This window comes from Rhyacophila brunnea, unplaced genomic scaffold (assembly GCF_057557595.1).
Source record: "Rhyacophila brunnea isolate RB1 unplaced genomic scaffold, BYU_Rbru_1.0 scaffold_19, whole genome shotgun sequence".
Taxonomy (NCBI): domain Eukaryota; kingdom Metazoa; phylum Arthropoda; class Insecta; order Trichoptera; family Rhyacophilidae; genus Rhyacophila; species Rhyacophila brunnea.
Genome location: NW_028232848.1, coordinates 17,693,193 through 17,714,061, shown reverse-complemented (window position 1 = coordinate 17,714,061; position 20,869 = coordinate 17,693,193). Strand labels below are relative to the sequence as shown.

At 34.8% G+C, this 20,869-nt stretch overlaps 1 protein-coding gene across 1 annotated transcript; it reads left to right on the top strand.

Moving 5' to 3' along the window:
- Positions 1-2,652: 2,652 nt before the first annotated feature.
- On the top strand, positions 2,653-8,762 carry LOC147072801 (uncharacterized). The gene is made up of 5 exons (XM_085945716.1): positions 2,653-2,733; positions 4,244-4,366; positions 5,829-5,935; positions 6,895-7,002; positions 8,615-8,762. The coding sequence occupies exons 1-5, from the start codon at positions 2,653-2,655 to the stop codon at positions 8,760-8,762; spliced, it is 567 nt and encodes a 188-aa protein (XP_085801842.1).
- The last annotated feature ends 12,107 nt before the right edge of the window (positions 8,763-20,869 follow it).

Here is a 20,869-nt window from a genome sequence, read left to right as displayed (position 1 = left end):
TTTATAGCTCAGCCAAACATCACAGCATTTTTGTGAATTCAAATGTTTCTGAGAGTATACCTTTAACATGCAGGTATAAATTATCATAACACATGGTTGATGGTAAAATGTAATATTATGTACCTACCCATTATGAATAATAAATATGTAATATTTTTATATGTATAATCAATAATATATAAATGTAATAAAAGTGTATAAATGACAAATTTACAACTTAATAAGCCGCTTCTGAGACTTCGCTTAAACAACAAAAATACTTTTAAAAAAATAGACCAAAGCTATTTTTAAATAATTTTTACATTTTATAATAATCATTCAAAAAATATTATTTCACTTCATATATTTTTAAATTTCATAATAAATAATTATTAAGTCATAAGGTATCAAATTATGTACTTCAATACACCTGAAATCATTCCATAACACATAAGTGGCCACGACTTCTATTCATCATGATAAACAGTTAGTCAAATAAACCTTTGATTCTTATGAAATGCTGTCGACGAGCTATGACGCAAGGAGTGTAACAGTCTATGACAGTGATTGATAACCTTTTTTCATATTCTACTTAATTAAAAGATTGATACTACTTCTACAATTTATTATTTACCAATCTCGTAGTAAAATAATGCATTTTATTTGATACAATGCCAAACGCAGCGCCTATGTCCATTTCAATCATCTTCTCCGGTGGCACCCTAGGAACCGAGTGTTCATATACCTTATGGAGAACTTTTTATCTATCACATTTTTAGCAACGTAACTGATCCATCTTCTTCATCATCTTCAGAGTCTTCGCATTCTCAATATATTAAGCATACATTTATCCTTTACCTCAGTGATCATACGTATGCGCCATCTCTGGTTTTTTTAACCGTTTCAAGTATTCTTCGGAGATTTTTATTTTCAAATCCTTGGATAGCCTTTTCTTGTTTCTTCGCCAGGGTTACCCAAACTATGTTCCGCAGAACACCAGTGTTTTGCCAAACCTAAATATAATAAACTATAATAATAATTCCGCGACAATTTGTAAAGGTTTTATACACTGCACACATTCTACTAAGTAGAAGTAAAATAACTAAAGAATTTACTTCATATTGAAAGGCGAGCAAGCGGGTATCACAGCCGATATTATTTGAGTAATAATAAATCTAATAAATTTAATTAGGTAGTGACTCTAATTTGAAAAAAAAATACAAAGATTACCCTTTAAATGATATCTGGGCGAGTTTGTCAGAGAATACTCCAATTTATCAAAACAAGCTGTTATTGTTTTCTTCCGTTTTCTACAACCTATGCAAATCGGGATTTTGTTTTTATACTGCAACGAAGTCAAAGTACAGGAACAGGCTCGACGCCACACCAGATATTAGAATGCAACTTACCAATATTATACAAAATATAAATTCATTTACCTATCAAATTTATTATGCTTGCTCTTTCGGTCGGAAAGCTTAAAAAATGGATATACATATTAATTTTAAATATAGTTGCCAATATGCTAATATCAAAATCAAAACTTAAATCTTAATCATTTACTTAATGACAGCATCAAATGCCTTGCATTAACATACGTTTTTTATTGATTGTATTAATTGATCTGGCGTTTACGTGATTTTATACGTTTTATATTTAAAATCTTTCTTCCAATATTTTAGTAAATAATATATTTAATAGTTTTTTGTTCATGGATTATTCGAATGTTTACTATCACTGGCCTCATTGAACTGTACCTAACTGATAATTTTACTCAAATAAAAATTCAGTTTTCACGTAATTGTGTTATTTTTGTAAAATTTTGTACAGTACCGAGCGCGATGTCAACTAACGGTGTACGAAAATCGTCGCCATTTTTTCATTTAGTGACCAACAAAAGTGTGTTTGTACGAGATTTACGAGTTCCGAAGATATGAAATCTAATTATTATTGCATTATGTTGGCTTTGTAAGTGCATCCATATTAGTCGTCCAATTGATATATGTTTATTTAACTCCTGCAATGAAATGTTGCATATTTCAACTGCACATTTTTGTGCAACATCCGAAACGTGTTACCTTGGCACTACTAAACTACACATTATATACGTATGTTTCATTCATGGCATTATTACAAAATATACACAAAGAATAAGTAATATGTACGTTATAATTTACGAATATTTTTTTATAATAAATAATCAAATGCCATTAATAGGGAACAATATTATTTTATAATATGTACTCGTAAGTTTTGTGATCAAGGGTATATAATTTTAAAGTACATACTTTTTTTTCTATTAATGTAAAAATATTAATTTAAATAGATTAAAAATAAGTCATAGATTTCTTTTTTATACCATTATAGAAAACAAAGTTTAGTACTATCCAGCAATCAGTTATTCATTAAAATAATAATTTATTCACACATATATTATAATTGGTATGTGTTATGATCTTCCTTTTAAAACAATGATACAGCTAATTATAACGTGAAAAAGAGACGATTGAATAAAAACTATCTATATGTCTTATTTATTGAATTTTAATTACGGGTTTTTTATTACTTTATCTGATGTATGATAAAATTTACGAGAAACTTACAGCAGTGTATTATATATTAATAGAAAAATTTGAAAAAATGTTATATTTCTGTTATAGATTTTTATTTAATATGGGAAATTGCGAAAAATCATCGGATGTCCGATCCCGTCAGAAACGGTTTCTTCTAGAACCAGCGGGAACACAAATGGGGGTAAGAATTTAAGTTTTCTTTGGTTAGATTAATTTTATTTTTACTCTTTATATTATTTATGTGTTTTATCTCTTCACAAACAATTTTTCAACCACTTTCTGTGTACATGGAGACATGATTTTTATAAACTTATGATTGACTAAACGCCGATACCTGGGTATGTCGAATCGGCAATGCTAAAACTAGAAGAAATAAAACAACCCACATTAAAGTCGATGATGTAATTCTGATGAATTAATCATTGGTTTATGTTTAAATTTTATATTAAGTATTCGTTAAATCTAAATTGCAAGTATTTCTTGTATTTTTTTTTTCATTTTCGGTTGCCACTTTGTTCCTAAAGCTCGTTTATATATTTTTACATTATTCACCTTGCATGCCGTGCATCTTTTTATTACTAACTTACTTCTCATCATCATCATTTATGGCACTACAACCCTTAGTGTGTCTTGGCCTCTTTCAAAAACTTCTTCCATCCTGGACGATCCAGAGCCGGCATGTTCCAGTCGCTTTGACCGACCTTTTTTAAATCTCCCGTGGCACAGTCCAACCACCTCAATTTCGGCTGTCCAGATTTTTTCTTGCCATCGGGTGTTGTATACATAGCCCGCCTCGCCGGTATATTCTCCTGCATTCTACACACACCCAGCGCAGTCTCTGCATTTTCATATGCCACGTGATCTTTTAGCCCCCATAAAGTGTGTACAGCTTCTCATTATTACTACTTACTACTGCTATACTATAATATCACTCTCCAGTACTATGCTACACCAGCTATGTCAGACTTGCAGTGCGTAAATGTAGTGGGGGAGGATACTTGTGATACAAGGGTGCAAAGTATCGTTCTCTCAGACAGCATCCGAGACACATAATTCAGTCAGGTGTCAGCTCACGAACTCAAGTATCTTTCATGCGGTCGTACTGGTGTACCTATAAAATTCGGCAAAGAAATCGATTGAAAAACCTCAAAGCCATTCGATCACTTGGAAGAATTCAGTGGAGCTGCGCTAGTACCAATAAAAAGGTGCATATACTACAAAATGCGGCATCTTTTTTACTACATTTTCCGTTGATTATTATTGTATAATAGTGTACTTTGTGCTTAATGCTACGAATCCTCTAAACGTAAGTCAATAAAGGAAAATTCTCAATTTGTAATAAAATAATATTTCAAATAAAATTGTCAATGTTCACAACGAGTTGATTTTTTGCACATTACTCCTCCAAAGTGCTCTGAGCCAAGTAGCGTAACCCTGATTGATTTATGAAAAACATAAATGGTTAAATATCTACTCAGATTATCATTGCGAAAAATTTTACAGGGCTCCGTTTTCAATCAAATATGATTGATAATTTTGATTAATATTAAAATAAATCCAATTCCTACAGTTTTTTTCACTTCCTGAACAATTTGATATTTGAGGGTTGCGACAATTAGGTATTGGCTTGCACAATGACGATATTTTGTACCGAACACCAATTTATAGACTCACTTTTTTGTATGTTTCAGTTGTTCGCAACCATTTCTGCTCCCCTGGAGTTTGAGAAAACGACATCAGTGGCATACTTCTTCGAAGGAAACTATTACACTCTTGCTAACGCGACCTGGCTTAGGCCGGCGCTGGAAGGACCTGTAAGCATTATTTTTAATAAACGCTCTCGATGTTAAACATTGCACTCCGCTGCCGTTAGTTTAGTTAGGCAACTTACTATCATGCGATTAGCCTCAAGTTGTGATTATATTGAGATGCATATTGCGTATAGTCACGGTGTCACGGCGACAAATTTAGTCTATGAATTCATCATTTTGCAGAATATTTTGAACGAACACGATCTCTGTAAATTCAATAATGGAGTAACCTAGTAACAGTTCTCTGTAAATTCAATAATATTTGTACGGAACCCAACCCGCAGACTATTAATAATATACAACATTCTTATAGAAAATACATAGTGCCAACCGCTAAAAACAAAAAACACGCGATTTGGATATGATTCGAAAATGTGTAGGCATATAGAAAATGATAAAACGTTCATTAAGTCATGCAGTGCAGTTGTAGAGGTTTCGTATAACTTTACAAACTATCTTGTTGTTATATGTGGTCATTGATAGACCACAGATAACAACGTGACGATAATCAAACAGTTGTCTTCCGGTCTAGCTACAATGTCGTCGATACGCGCCCCCGCTCGTCCGCGTATTCTTCAAAATTCAAAATTCATTCTACTTAACTCAACCAATATAAATGTGACAGTCATTTACTCTGTGCCGTCTTTATACTAAATGTATTACTACAATATAAAACATGAAAATACCATATATTGTGTATTATTCATCACGTCCCGAAACACTCCATGTCACGCACACATCCGCAACCTTCAAAACAGATAAATATAACATCGGGGGTAACATCAACACACTACGTTCATCCCCCCAATACAGTACAACGTGAGGTGACCTCATTGTTGTTCTGGCGATTTCGGCAGATTTTGCTAACTGACAATCTTCGTTTAAAGGTTCAAAATGTGCTACGGGGTGAGAGCACTAGTCTGATAACATTTTAAACACCAAGAAAAACGACATTACACACTTTTCCCGTAGCGGCAGCTTAGTGTGACGTCATGTGTTAGGACGCGACATGCACCTCAATATATTTTGTGCGTTTGATTCAATTACCATATTAATCTTAGTATTATTATTGTATTTTTTTATAAATAATCATTTTAAATGAATTTAAAGAATAACATTATCCTATGGTGGCCGGTTTTCAATTGTAGAAGAAACCTCAGAGTAAGAAAAAACACATAATTAAAACTTGACATTATCATTTTCTCTTTCCGAATTACAAATACTGTGTATTCTGATCTGCAGCCTGCTAAGTATAATTGCCAAATGCATAGATGTCGTTGTTAAGTTTGCCTTCTTATTAAAAACACCTCGCATGTTTTTCTCACTGCCACTGGCATTGTAAGGTTAAGCGGTACTTACGACCACTTGAGCACGTAAGTATACTTATGCATTTGACCTTGAGTAAGTTTCATAATATAATAGAGTAATTTTTTTATCAGTATATGTATCAAATACCATTTTTCAGACAATAGCAAGAAGCAGACTTGAACGAGATTCCGAGGAGCCATCTCTATGGTTCGACAAACTGAGCAGACGACTAGCATACATGGTTTTAGAAGATAATATAGAAAAGTAATTAACCCCCATTTTGTTTTTGTTGTTTGAAAAATAATATATCATTGTTATATTTAAAATGCCTAACAAGCCTCTTTAACAGATGAATCCGGGTTTTATTAATACGGTCAGTTATGTAGCCGAATATAATTTAATAATCTCTTTTCCATTTATCTCTATACACAATATAGTGTGAAGCTTTTATATTTTATAAACGTTTAAAAAAAAACACACACACACACAACCATGCAGATTCTCTCGGAGTGACTGCCAGTCGCGTACACTGCCAATATACCAATATGCCAGTGTCGCGTTAAAAATGATAATTGTAGATATTTTTGAAGACACGCTATACCTATAATAATTCTAATATTAGTTCGTATTAACATTTACAGGTTGTAGTATCCCTGCATTATATTTTAATATCCCTAAAATAATAATTAAAATTATTGATAAAACTAGTTCATAGACACAGACAAATACTATATTGTATTATAATGATTTTACCTAAGGTGTAAAACTAACCTGCCATTGGTAATGCCAATTGAGCGGGCAATAACTGTATTGTACCAATTCGCTTAGGATATTTATATATTCCATCTACATGAGGACGAGTTTAAGCGGACATTATTTTATAAATTTTTAAAGCATGGTCTACTCATTTGGCGTAGGTACTTCCATGTACTTCATATAGATTGTATTTACTCTTTTACTAATTGCTTCTATTTCTTCATTTTTAATATTATTTGTTAGGTTTTCATGTCATTTTGTGAACATCTTGTATTTGCCATTTTTAAAGTTCACTATACAAATAAATAAAATTATCTGCTATTTTTTAATCATTGAATACTACTCATGAATAACTCTAAAAATATAAAGCTACACAAAATAATATTATATTTTATTAATAAAAGCCTAAAACGTATTCTACCGATGATGTTTTATGAAAACAGTTGATTTTTTTTTAAATATTCCAGGCAAGGACTTCCAGGGAGAGAGTGTCTGCTGAGGGCGATTTGTGAACACTCGAGATCACCTCTTCACCATAATGGAGTACTTGGTGATGTCTTGTTTATTATATTTACGTAAGTATAACATATAAAATACATTAATGGACTGGTGATTGGACTAATGAATGGACTGTATTTGGATGTTGGGTCGGGTGAAGTAGGGCGAACGGTGGAGCGCAGGGTACTAGCATTTTTGATGGAGGGTAGAGAAAGTCTTCCTGGACTCCTGAAGTACTCTTTTATCCCGAGTCACTTACTCGCACACTTTTTTTATGCTATATTATGTTTATATTATGGTTGTATGGAATTCATGGTATTGTAGATGAAGAAGTCGAGATTTGGTGGTTGCTCCGATGGATAGAGGACAATCGTAAAGCGACATCGTAAATCAACAAGCATATATTACAGTAGTTATGTTACAATACTAATAATACTGTTCCGAGGTCCGAGTCTGGGTAGAATGGGATGTTGTGCGGAATCATACAGAGACTGAGATACTAACAGACCGGAAACTTATATTTGAGTGACATGTGCAATGAATTATGATCTGCTATTTATTGACGTACGCACAATCAAAATAATATCTTAAAATGAATATTTAGGAAATTATCATTATAATAATTGAGTCAGCTACTCTATATGGAGTTTACGTCATTGGATATGGCTGACTATGTGTAAAAACGGATATTGCGGAAATTATAATTGCAGTAAGCTATTTACTAAGTTTGCCATAATTGGTGGATTCAGCACTAAATTGGGAGGTGCCCAGTAGCAATATGGATGGGTATAAATTTGGAAGGTAGGGAAGGAATAAGATATAACAATTTACACCAACATAAAGAATATAAGAATGAAAAATGAAGTAGTGATATAAGTACCTACTTTTTTACTAAGCCACGAAATCTCAGCTGAAGTTTATTTATCCCTGTATTTACATTTATATACAGTTTGTGGAGAGTTTATGAGAAATGGATGCTATCCACTTATTCAACCGATAAGGTCGACTCTAAACACACATTGAAAAACAATGTGTGTATTTGCCAGGCCCGGGATTCAAACTTGAGACACACGACATTATAATCCGACGCGTTAGCCTTTCGGCCATCGTGGGCGTAAACACAGTTATTACATGTATATAAAATTAATGGTTACAAAGAACATATCAGTATTCATAATGGATAGGTAGATAATATTAAAAGTTAGCTTCAACCATGTGGTATTGTATTTTTTACTTACCGGTTACGTTCTCTCAGAAACATTAAGATACACAAAAACGCTATGATATTTTGCTGAGCTATAAACATCTGAAGATTAAGTTGCAGAGTATATGCTTCATAACTTTGCACTACGGCTCTTGGATGAAAATGAAGTAATAATATATTCTAAAAATATTTTTTTACATAATATATTATTACCTGTATATTTATTTATTACTACATAATTATTATACTAATACAAGTAAATATCATTTGATTTAATTTTATACGAGATAATCAAACAAACATGCGTATTAGTATAGTAAAGAGTGCAAAAAATTGCAAAGTTATAAAACGTGTACTCTAATTGATAATTTTGACTTTACAAAATTGCGAACATTGCCAATCAACGTGATTTATATATTCATTGTCGTTTCCTCATTGACATTATTCATTATTTCATTTACTACAATCACTTTCTTCGATTGCAGGCCATCTACGTCAAATGATGAAGACCTTCCTCAAGTATTTTACGAAGCAGAAAACGCTGGAAGGTTGGATAATTGCCAAAACTATCTGAAGAATTGTCGAGTAAATTTCCTCGATTCATTTTCAATTACAAGTGATAGTTTTGAATGAACATTGAATAAGTTGTAAAAAAGAAACTTCTATAATACGAGTACTATGCTGTGATTGCCATACAATATTTTAATGAATTCTTCTTGAATGCTTCTTAATGAATTTACAACATACCTACTTATTAATTTTTATATTAGCTGGATTATTTGAAATATTGCAACATTTTCCAGTCGAAACAAAACACTAAATAATCCTATTTAAAATGCGTGTGATTTCAATTAAATGGGAATCATTTTATACCAAAACAAATGACTGCTATAAAAAAATGTTTGTTTTGTGTAACTAACAACATTTATTATGTAAGTATCTAATTTAATTTTTTCATTTGACTTGTGAGTGTGTGATTTTAGAAAAAACCAACTGCTTTTTGGGTGCAGTACTTTCATTATATTTATATTTCTGTGAATATTCCAACCTATTAAACAACGACATAGCAAATCTCAAATGACAGCATTATATAACTGTGTATTACCAATAGTAGGAACATAGTTTCGACTAGTCCAAAGACTTATTATATAAATAATTTTATTATTGTGTTAAATATTAATTATAACACTAACTGTATTATTCTTGACAATCTTTTATTTTTGGCGGAAACAATGATATAAAATAAAATATATAGATACTTCAAATTATTTAACCACACCTTACAATGAATTTTTAAGGCTATAGACGTTACCGGAAATTGCAATATGCTGGTACGGCTTGGCCACGACGCAAGCAGGCGAGGACATGCTAGGGACCACCGGCCATGCGATAGAAGTACGTTTACCTCCCTGCTTTCATCATGTCCAAACCTACCCAGCATTGAACATCAAACCTGCGACTTCTTATAATATAATATAATATTGTGAGACGATCCTTAGCTTAAAAATTCTTTCTGATCGAATTTTTCGAAAATTTTAAATTTGTTTTTAACCTTCCATATTTTAATCTAGCTAATTTTTGTTTAATGTACATAGTTTTTCTAGTTTATTAGTGAATAATTATGCATTGCCAATATTCTATGAATTATAAATGAAATAACTTATGATCTAAATTTGGTATCTACTTGTAAACTGTATAGGACTATGTAATAGGTACATAGTACTACATACATCCACAGTTTTTTTTAATCAGTTTGATCTAGAAATTGACATGACGTTTTTAACCATTTACTTACCAATTAATTGTTTTTACTTTTAATATTCAAAATCTAGAGGTATTCAATCTTTTTTCACTGTTGTTTATGAAATAAGAATGCTTTTTTGTTAATTGAATATTATATTTTTGTTTATACATTATTCAAAACTATCAAAATAAGTATATAAGTACACGTAGTATATAAGTTAAATAATTCTACATTTTACGGAACAATAAAATTATTGAAAAACTGTGATATGTGTGTTTAATTATTTATGTGGGTACTGTCAGTGGCAGTTTAAGCAATTCACAGGCCGATTTTCTTCAGTTTTCACGATAAGTAAGCTATTCCACAGTGCCATCCTGCTTCAGTAAAAAGTGAAAGAATTATACCTTAGTATGTTATATTATGTTAACCTCGATACAACGAGTTAACTTTAATATTTCATTCAGTAAAAAATGATAAAATGCTTCCCAAATTAATTCTCTGACTCACACAATGTTTACTCAATATTTTGGACAGAAATAGTTTACGCTGGTAAATAAATTAGTAGTAAAGGTCACATATTCACTTTCAGCTTAGGTTGTCACTACTATCAAAGCACAGAAAATCATGACTTTCCACAACACATCTTTTTATTATAGTATACCCATATATCTTTAATTTTAGTGATTTTTATCATTCATAATGAGTTTTTATTATTACTATTGGCTAAATCTATTGGAAATATGTCCAAAGCTTCAATCGCGGGGTGTATTTTTTACAGTTACACTATAGGTCCAAAGAAATTGAGCGTGTTGTCGAAAAAACGTGTACGTTCAGTTGTAACACAATACGATTTCATTGAGACTAACCATTCCTATTTTTATTTCCTCAGCCCTCAATTGCATGATGTTGCCTTTTAGGAACAAACTGTATAATTCTTAATATTTTTTGTGTGAATTAAATTGTATTTAAAAACTTGGTGTTCTCTGCGGGTCTATTCTATACAAAAGGCGACTATCGACCGCTAACGTGCTAACGTGATAATGTGTTAGTATTTGTTACATACATTTTATATTGAAATATTATAATTGTAATTGTATTGTAATCAGTTAATCAGTCGAAACTGTCTCTCTCTCGCTCTCTCTCTATCGCTCATCTCTAAATTTTAGCTCAGGCAGGGGGCATGCCGTTAAAATATATCATTTATTGCAACAATTAATACCGGCTAATTATAATTGTTACAATACGTGTTAATAATTTGATACAAACATACCCTAGTTAGCGGTTTTAGCGGACGAAAGCAGCCTTTTGTATAGAATAGACCCGCTGAAGCGGATAAAGTATGCTGACAAAATAGTTTTAGTTTTTATTCACAGATTCCACTGCTAATTTATCAAAATATTATTATTCTGATCTGATCAATTAGACAAGTTAATAAGTATACGCACGAAAGAGTTGCCATTATGCATTTAAGAGTGAGAGTCGTTTCCAAATTAACCATGAGAAAGCCCGCGTAACCTCGTCGTATCACTTGATTCGCATTGAGTTACTCATGGTCTGCCGCAGAAGTGAAAGAAAGATAAGCTATGATTCTCCGTGCTTTAAATATTGAGACTTAATTAAATCCTTCATTTGCAGAGTAGGCTCGTTATCGAGTTGAGTGAAATGAGTACATGAAAATGATTAATGTGTAATGTTTCAGTATCTTTAGCCAAATATAATACATCTGTCAATGTTTAAAAATGACAATATGACAGTGCGATAGATAAACTGCCAGGTTTGATACTGGACAGTAGATCACAGCCTACTATTGTACATGTCTGATTTCGTTTTAAAACGCAATACAACTAACCAACCCTCTACTAATAATAATGTATTAAAATATTTTTAAAACCATTGCTTTACTTCAATCAGCTACAGTTAGATTGCCATATATCAATGGAATTAACGTTTGAATTATTGGTTTTACTTTTGCTTGTTCCTCAACAAATTTTCAGTCAATAAAAAAAACTAGTTGAATGCGAAATATATTTTACATAAGTGCATATTTTACATCATATTAAGTTGATACAGTATTATGGCGTATGATGCGGTAATGGCTGTTAGAGCATATATGTGCGACATATTAACCTGGATAGTGCGCCCTTCTTGATTGGAGAACCTCCCCACCATACGAGACATAGCCAACAGTTGCGCGTTCTCTTCTGATGATGATTGGTGCCATTGAAGTGGATCAAAAAATATGTACATATATTATTACAATTTAAGGTATGGTACTATTTAATGTCAATGTACGAGGGTGGGTCAATAAGTCCTTAGAAAAGCCGACAGGTGGCGCGACTAGTACTGTAAGCGGTTTTTTTTCATGCAGCGGCACTACCGATCCAGTATGCTGCGAAGTTTCAATCAGATTGGTCGGGTTGTTGTGTGTTTCTCGTACATTTAAAAAAAAAATTTGCTTGTGGAAAATGGAAAAATGGAAAATGGAGAAAATTGAGTTTAGAGCTGTTATTAAACATTTTAATATAAAAGGGTTAACAGCAAAGGAAATAAAAAATGAGTTGGATTTAGTTCACGGCATATCTGCTCCTTCACTTGCAACTATTTATAACTGGTTAAATGAATTTAAACGTGGTCGTACATCAACAAAGGATGAACCACGCTCAGGACGTCCTGTAGAGGTGACTACACCAGAAATGATCAATAAAATCCACGATATGGTGTTAAGTGACCAAAGATTAAAGTTGAGTGAGATAATTGAGGTTACAGGGATCTCAAAAGGTAGCGTCATTTCTATTTTACATGACAAATTGGGCAGGAAAAAAATTTCTGCAAGATGGGTGCCGCGTTTGCTCACAGTCGACAATAAACGCAATAGGGTGGTGGCCTCTAAAGCCCTGTTGTCGCTCATGCAACGCAATCCGGATGAATTTTTTCGTCGCTTTGTGACTGTAGATGAAACATGGATACACCACTATACTCCCGAGACGAAAGAACAGTCAAAGCAGTGGATTGCGAAGGCAAACCATGTCCAAAGAAGGCGAAAACCGTAAAATCAGCTGGTAAGGTTATGGCTACTGTATTTTGGGATGCACGTGGAATTATTTTCGTTGACTTTTTGGAAAAAGGAAAAACAATAACAGGGGATTATTATGCATCTTTATTGGACCAGCTAAAAAACAAAATTGTAGAAAAACGGCCTCATTTAAACAGGAAAAAAATCCTCTTTCATCAGGACAATGCCCGTGTTCACACATGTTTACGATCAATGGCTAAAATTGAAGAATTGAAGTTCGAATTGGTCGACCACCCACCGTATTCGCCAGATTTAGCCCCCAGTGACTTTTTCCTTTTCCCAAACTTAAAAAAATGGCTAAGTGGACAACGTTTTTTTTTTCAAATGAAGAAGTCATCGATCGGACAAATGCTTATTTTGAGGACCTTCCGAAAACTTATTTTTCTGACGGCTTAAAAAAAGTTGAGAAACGTCTAACCAAGTGTATTGAGCTCCAAGGAGATTATGTTGAGAAATAAAAAAAAAATACAAAAATAAAAACTGTTTTAATGCTTTTTTCTAAGGAATTATTGACCCACCCTCGTATATTAATTAAGGTGAGTTCTAACTTTGTCCACATGAAATTGGTGTCCGACAAGGGTCCATCTTCTCTCATTATTTATTCGAAATATTATGAGATGACAGTATAATATGTAAAATGCATAGAATTTAGGAATAGTGGCAAATTCTATAAATTAATGGTTAAGCTCAGTCACAGACTGAGAGAGGAAGAGTAAGTAATTCTAATTGTATAGATAAATATAAGTAATGGTCACGAATATGCTATCATCATAAACAAACAAGATACATAATGATCTGGTAATCATTGACGACTCGTATAATATGTAATTATTGGCGAAATTACCAATCGCACCAAGGCTACCTTTAATACAAAGCCATAAACAAAGTTTTGCGCCAAAACTCCGTAGTCCTATTTTGTAACTGTCAAAAACAACATATTCGGTATTATACCGAGTTTTGTTTCAAATTAAATATTTTACTGGACTTTGTTGTGGTGTTATTAGTGAATTATCATACAAAATGAAGGACAAATTGAAAATATCGTAAAAACTAATTTATTAATATAAATTAATTTAATTTAATTAATTTATATTAATATAATAAAAATATATGTAACGTAATAGTTCTTCAACTAACTTTTGATTTAACCCTTAACACTTAGATATATTTTGAAGAACGATATTACAAATCCCTGGATATTCACGTATAAGCAGGGCTCGAAATGGACCGGAGCGCACCGGAGCGCCGTTCCTGTTCGTGAAATCGGTAAGACTATCGCTCCGTCTCGTGGACAAAATAATTTGACCGTCTGAATTAGATAATCCATATAAAAAGAAAATCAAACACACTTATTTTTATAAAATACATATAAAATTTGATAAATATGTAAATATCTTCAGAAAAATGTTGAGCGCTCCGGTTCGTAAACTTTTCCATTTCGAGCGCTGCGTATAAGACCTGCATATTGATGGTAGGCTTAGGCGCAAGTGTAGGTAACAATATTATTCTCTAGTATCAGTTGATTAATGGCTTACTGATTGATGCAATATTAAGCTTCGCCAGTAGAACTTTTGTCCATGTTGCTTCCGCTTGTAAAGCCGCTCCCAGCAATGCTGGTCCCACAATATAAAGTGAATAGTGAATCCAGCAGTTGATCATGGAAATATCAGGCATAATACCCTGAAATATAAGTGTTATTGATTTTTGATTTCAAAAACTAGACACAATAATATAAACTGTCTTAATAATATTAGGTATTAAAGACGTAACTTTTGAATTTTCAAGCCAAACAATTAACTACTAAGCTATATAGGTTATTGGATAAATCAGATTACTGTTATTTTATTACATTATATTGTCGTGGTTGAAAAATAAAACAGTAGAAACTATTCAAGTACTGTAAATATATCTAAATTTGGTCCAAATTAACACCATTTTTTACAATCAACTAAACGTGCTTTCCACAATCAAAAATTAGCGTTTACAGCATGGCTTTAAATGGACTGGAACTCACCAGAGCGCCGTTCCTGTTCATAAAATAACCAAAACTATCGCTCCGTCTCATGGAAAAATGTATTGGACCGTCTGAGCTAGATGGGCCATATAACAAAAATTATAAAATACATATAAATAAATATATATGTTAATATTATTTTCGTAAAATTATCAAAAGCTCTGATTTGTAAAATTTTCCATTTCGAACGCTGGTTTGCAGTGGTTTTTGTTTTTAATAATTTTCAAAACTTGACTTCGGTTTAACTTAGGTGCATCAATTCTGTTTGCCTTATTATTTAAAAACAATAGTAAGTTTTCGTGTAGGTTGATAGGTACTTACAGCGAAAGGGTAGTCAGTTAAGAAGAAGAAATTTACGATGATGACAGTTGCGACGACTCCAGCCACACTTGCAATGAGAAACTGAAACAGGTAAGTATGTGTGGAAGCAATTCAGGAAATTTAATCAACTTTCTAACATAATATTATATTTGCAACATTATGTATGGTACACACCTGCGAGTATTAGACGAACCGAGAGCTGTGGAAAAATTCGTGGCATGCAAGTAAGTAGATACAAGCGGCGAATGCGCGTCGAATGAGTTTTGTGCATTCCAACTTAGGATTTTGCTACCGCAGCGTGGACGAAGTTTGTCTCGCGATGTGACGTAATTAATGTTGGTGACGTGATTCATGCAGATTCATGATATTTCTACTACTTAACTCAATTGGTTCGTGGTGCGCTCGTTGGTCGTTCGTTGGGTACGCGTGGAAAAAATGACCATATTCTTGCTGCTCGCAGTTCGTATATGTGTATGCATTACAGCCTATTACATGTTCGTTCCAGCTAGGTATAGATAGACTAATATACTAATATTACTACTACTTATAGGGTTATTGATGGTTTTCTGATGTTATGTGCATGCCAGCGCTCGAAATGGAAAATTTTACGAACCAGAGCGCTCGACAATTTTCTGAAGATATTTACACAGTTAAAAATTTTTGTATATTTTTGTTTTTGGACTGGCTCTGCTGTCCGCTGACGTTAAGCACCCTGTATACCCGCATACTGAGTGTCACGAATTGAAATGGATGAGTCTACAGAGGAGTCGGGACTATCCCGCTTCCCATACGACGCTATGATTTGTGTTTTGTTCATGAATTAAGTACATGTATCAATTAGTCATTTTCAAATGGTAAGAAAACTGTTTTGTTTAACGCATGCGCACAAAAAATGTGAAACTATGTAATTCCATTTTATGATTTACATAATATATTACTTACCACAGGAAATAGACGTTCTGTTATAATTGCTGTGTTGTCAGTTAAAATCGATAAGGCCCTGCTTATTGATGTGAAACTAATACTTCCCACGTTCGTGAATTCCTTTGCTTTTGGGAAAAAGAAAGGCAAACCATTTCTTTTGAAGTCTATTATGATAACGTTATTATTATGTTTAAAGTTTTTCAAATGATAGTTCACATACTGCCACCGCAATAAACATTGAAATGAATCTGACATGTAACGAAACAATGCAAAATCTGTCGTTAAAATTCTGAAGAAGATAAATGCTTGCTCGTAGTAAGGATTGACCATCCATGTGTAATAGTCAGCAACATTGTAGAATACTGTGAATACTACAGTCACGAAAAATATCTTCGATACTCTGACTGAAGCGAATTCGTACAAATCATTTGGACTTTGTAGCAGCTGATCAATTTTCAGCAAATTATTAAAAATTACAGTCCTGTCATTTTTGCTAAATTTCGTTTCCACCAACAAGACGAATAAAGTATTCAAGCCTTCTAAAAAATCATACATCGCGTTGGCACTGATGTATAAGACATTTTTTACTGTATTTTTTATTCGACCAATTATTCGGCAGTTTTCATATAAATTAGCAGGAATTAACAATGCCAACTGAAGCATTGCGTAAAATTTTACATATGGCCAAATCAACACGTAGGCACCATGTTTTATTTTGACCGTTTGAAAACCCCATAAACTATAACATTTCCTCATAAAAATACAGAAGATATCTTCCTTTAACATGTTTTGTATATTGTTCTCTTTTTTAACACTTATACACAATAATTATTTTATATTATGGCATTGATAATTATAAGCCAAGTGTATTAATCAACATTTCATTTTCTACAATATTTTATTCAAAAATTAATTGTTAAGCAAATAATCTAGTTATTCAATTATTATCATAATGCAGTGTTTCCCAAAGTGTGGTAGGCGTACCCCCTGGGGTACGAGAAGAGTTTGGTGGCGGTACGCGCTGCACCGGGCTTTGGCTGCGCCTGGTACAACAAACATTAATACATCAATACAACATCCATGGTAGAAGGTTTATCGCATGCGGTAGAAGAGCAATTGTTGGAATTAGCTTCAGAAGGATCTTCATATCTATGTGAAGTTGCTTTTTCAGCATTTGTAGACCGACAGTCAAAAAAAGAAACAGGCTTTTGGATGTGGAACCGCATCTCAGATTAAAATTAACAACCAAGGAACTAAATTATGATGATCTGTTTCAACATAAACAATTTCATCCTTCTCATTGATTATAATGAACGTTGTTTATAATATAACTTTTATTTAATTTTTCGTTTATTATTATTTGGTTTATGTACTAAAAAGGGAAAAAATAAATATATTGTAATTGTTATTAAAGTACATGCATTTTTTCGACGAGCTGTACTTAGTGTTACAAATTTATTGAAGGGGTACACAGATGTCGAAAGTTTGGGAAACACTGCCATAATGTATCCAATTAAACTAATGATGTACATCAATTGTTTGTTTTTTCAGAGTGACAATTTATCAAATGTATATACTGTTTGAGGCAGCCGTCACATTCAACAAACTAATACATTTATTATCACTTTTGATGAAATTTAAGTAAAGTATGTACCTACAATGTAAATATTAAAATAATTAAACAGTACACTAATCATAATCTAATTTGATATAACATCTTATTCTATTGGTGCACTTTTAAATGCACGTGAAAAGGACATCACGTCAATTTTCTATAGACAATAAGACATAAATAAGACTAAATGGTACTCAACGTTTTCTAAATGTTATAAATTGCTTGAAGGCAGCACTTTAATTCAGGTAAATATTACTTTTATATTAATTATAGTCGATCACATTTAATATTATATTATAAATTAACAGCGATACCTGTGAATAAAAACTATAACTATCTATCGGCACACTTTGTGTACCTATTGTAGATAACTGCATGTTTTTTTTTTTTAATAAAATCTCATTCCAACAATAAAATATAATCAATAGTACAACACGTCAAAGGAATATACGTACTGTGTGGAAGAAGTTCCAAATTTATCGATTCGTCGTCGGCCACAGCGATTGGGGCTCTGTCCGTCCTTGACGTGGAAAATTTTGCACAAAGATATACCCGTATAAGATCCATCTGGTTCAGGAATTAAATCTACGAGACAATCAAATGCGTCATTTTTTCGCTGATTGGGCTGTAGAGCAGTTGGAAACTGACCCGTTGTTTCATCGCAAAATTTCGTTCAATGATTATGCTCATTTTTGGCTTAATGAGTTCGTTAATCCTTTCTATGCCGCAATTAGTTAATTGATAGTAATTAACATAAGAATTGGTGTAATTAGGGCGTCCAAAGACGCTTTGGGCACTTAACCGGTTAGAACATGGTGTGTAAAATTCCCACCTCCGCTCCCGTTATGTATATGCAGCCACGTCATACGCGGCCGGCTAACATAACCCTTACGTGTGCCAGATCAAAGAATTTAAGCCCTCATTTTGTCCCGAGCAGAGCCGCACGGGACTGGTGATGCAACCTTGCACCGAAGTGCGAATGCATGATGTTAATTTATATGGCAACTATCAGAGTGACTTTAGTTTGAAGAGTCGCAAGGGGAGTCGAGAGTGTCCCGCCCCCCGTATGCTCTGGCGAATTTAGTAAAGGCCGCAAAATTGGCCTCGGTTGCCACCATGTCCGCGTGTCCTATTGGGCCCGAATGGGGTCGGACCCGGGCAAACAACTCCGCTCGTTCGGAGCCCATAAGTGGACAGTCCCACAGGACGTGCTCTGCGTCCTGCTGGTCGTGTCCACATGAGCAACCCGACCCATGTCCTGCCAAACCAAACCCCTGCAGTTTGGCCGCAAAGTTTCCATGGCGGGTCATGAATTGACTAGTCCAGTGGGTAGGCACCAGTCTCCTCGTCATGTGTCTCACCGAGACATCTGGAAAGTATAGAAAAGTCTGGCGGCCCTTAGAGGAGGCCACCCATCTCGCCTGCCATGCCACATATGCGGTCTTGTAGACCAGCTCAGATACAGTTTTTCTGTAGCTCACGCCCTCCACTCTCGATGGCGGTGTCAGAGGGACACCGGCAAGAGTTGTATTGATCCTCCTCATAAGGAGAGTGATCGATCCTCTAATTTGAACGTGCAAGTCGAGGGAAAAGACCCCCGCAAGGACCGCCAGGGCATCCGAAGATGTGATTCTATAGGCCTTAGTAAGGCCAATCAGAGCAGCCCTCTGTCCGCTAAGCAGAGCCCTCTTCACAATTGTCAGCGAGGCTTTGGTGTGTCACACGCTGGAGGCATAGCCAGCGATGCCCATGAATATAGCCTCGTAGGCAATTCTCAGGGCCCGAGGCTTTAGGCCCCAATTGTTGCCCGCCAGGCGAGCAACCTTCTGATAGGCTGAGTTGGCCTTAGCCACAATTACTTTAGCATGCTTCAAAAAGGTCTGCTTCTCGTCCAGAATGACCCCCAAGTAGGTCACCTCTCGAGAAAACCTTATAGCAGAGTCGCCGAAGCGCACTGCGGGTGATCGCTTATTTATGTTTATCCTTGAGCTGCCCTTTAGAAGGATAGCTTCCGTTTTGCCAGGTGCAAATGCAAGCTTATTAAGCTTACCCCAGTTAAGGATTCTCGATAATGCGTCCTTAGCTACGCGCTCGAGTGTCGGACGGCTCGACGAGCCAACTAGTAAAAGAAGGTCATCAGCGTACGCAACGAGCGCGCAGCCCGGTGGCAGAGGTAACGTCAAAACATCGTCAAAAAGTATATTCCATAGCAAGGGGCCAAGCACGGAACCCTGCGGACACCCCATGGTGGTCTCCCTGTAAATCAATTCAGTGCTAGAGTCGTTTATAACTTCCCTTTTATTAAAATAGCTTTGCACTAGGGCAAAGAGGTCCCCCGGGATCTGTCGAAGCCAAAGCTTAGATAGAATTAATGGCCACCATGCGGTGTCGAAGGCACCGGCTATGTCCAAAAAGAAGCCTGCCACAATAACTCCTTCTGAGTCCTCAACAAATTTCTGTGCAAATCTGATAGCGTCCTCAGTAGACTTGCCGGGTCTAAAGCCAAATTGCCTATCCGAGATAGGGTAGATTCTCTCAAGGTGGTCCTCCAGTCTTCTGCTGATTAACCGCTCCAATATCTTACCCAGCACTGGCAGAAGAGTGATTGGACGGTACGCTTTTGGGTCATGCGGTGGTCGTGTGCTCATCTTAGGTATAATCCTAAGGAGACCCTTCTTCCAACAGTCCGGGAAGATGCCCCTGACTCATGCAGTCAGCATACAGCCCGACTATCTCATGAGGTGCTCGAAGCCACGCCCTTCTGGCAATCACATTGCTAATCCCATCAGGTCCGGGGGCTTTGCCCGCCCTGAGGCCATCAAAAATTAATCCCACCTCCGACTGGGTAAGCTCAGGAGAATGGTGAGTTTCCAACGGCAAGATTGCAGATAGTCTTAGTTGACAGGTTCTGTCATCTTCATGTGCCGTAGGTATGTCCTGTGGAATTAGAGCTTCCAGCAGTATGGATGCAGACTCTGCGCTGTCCATCGCAAAGGTGCCATCGGGGCGCCGCATAGCCGCCATGACTTTACCAGGCCTTGAGCCCAGC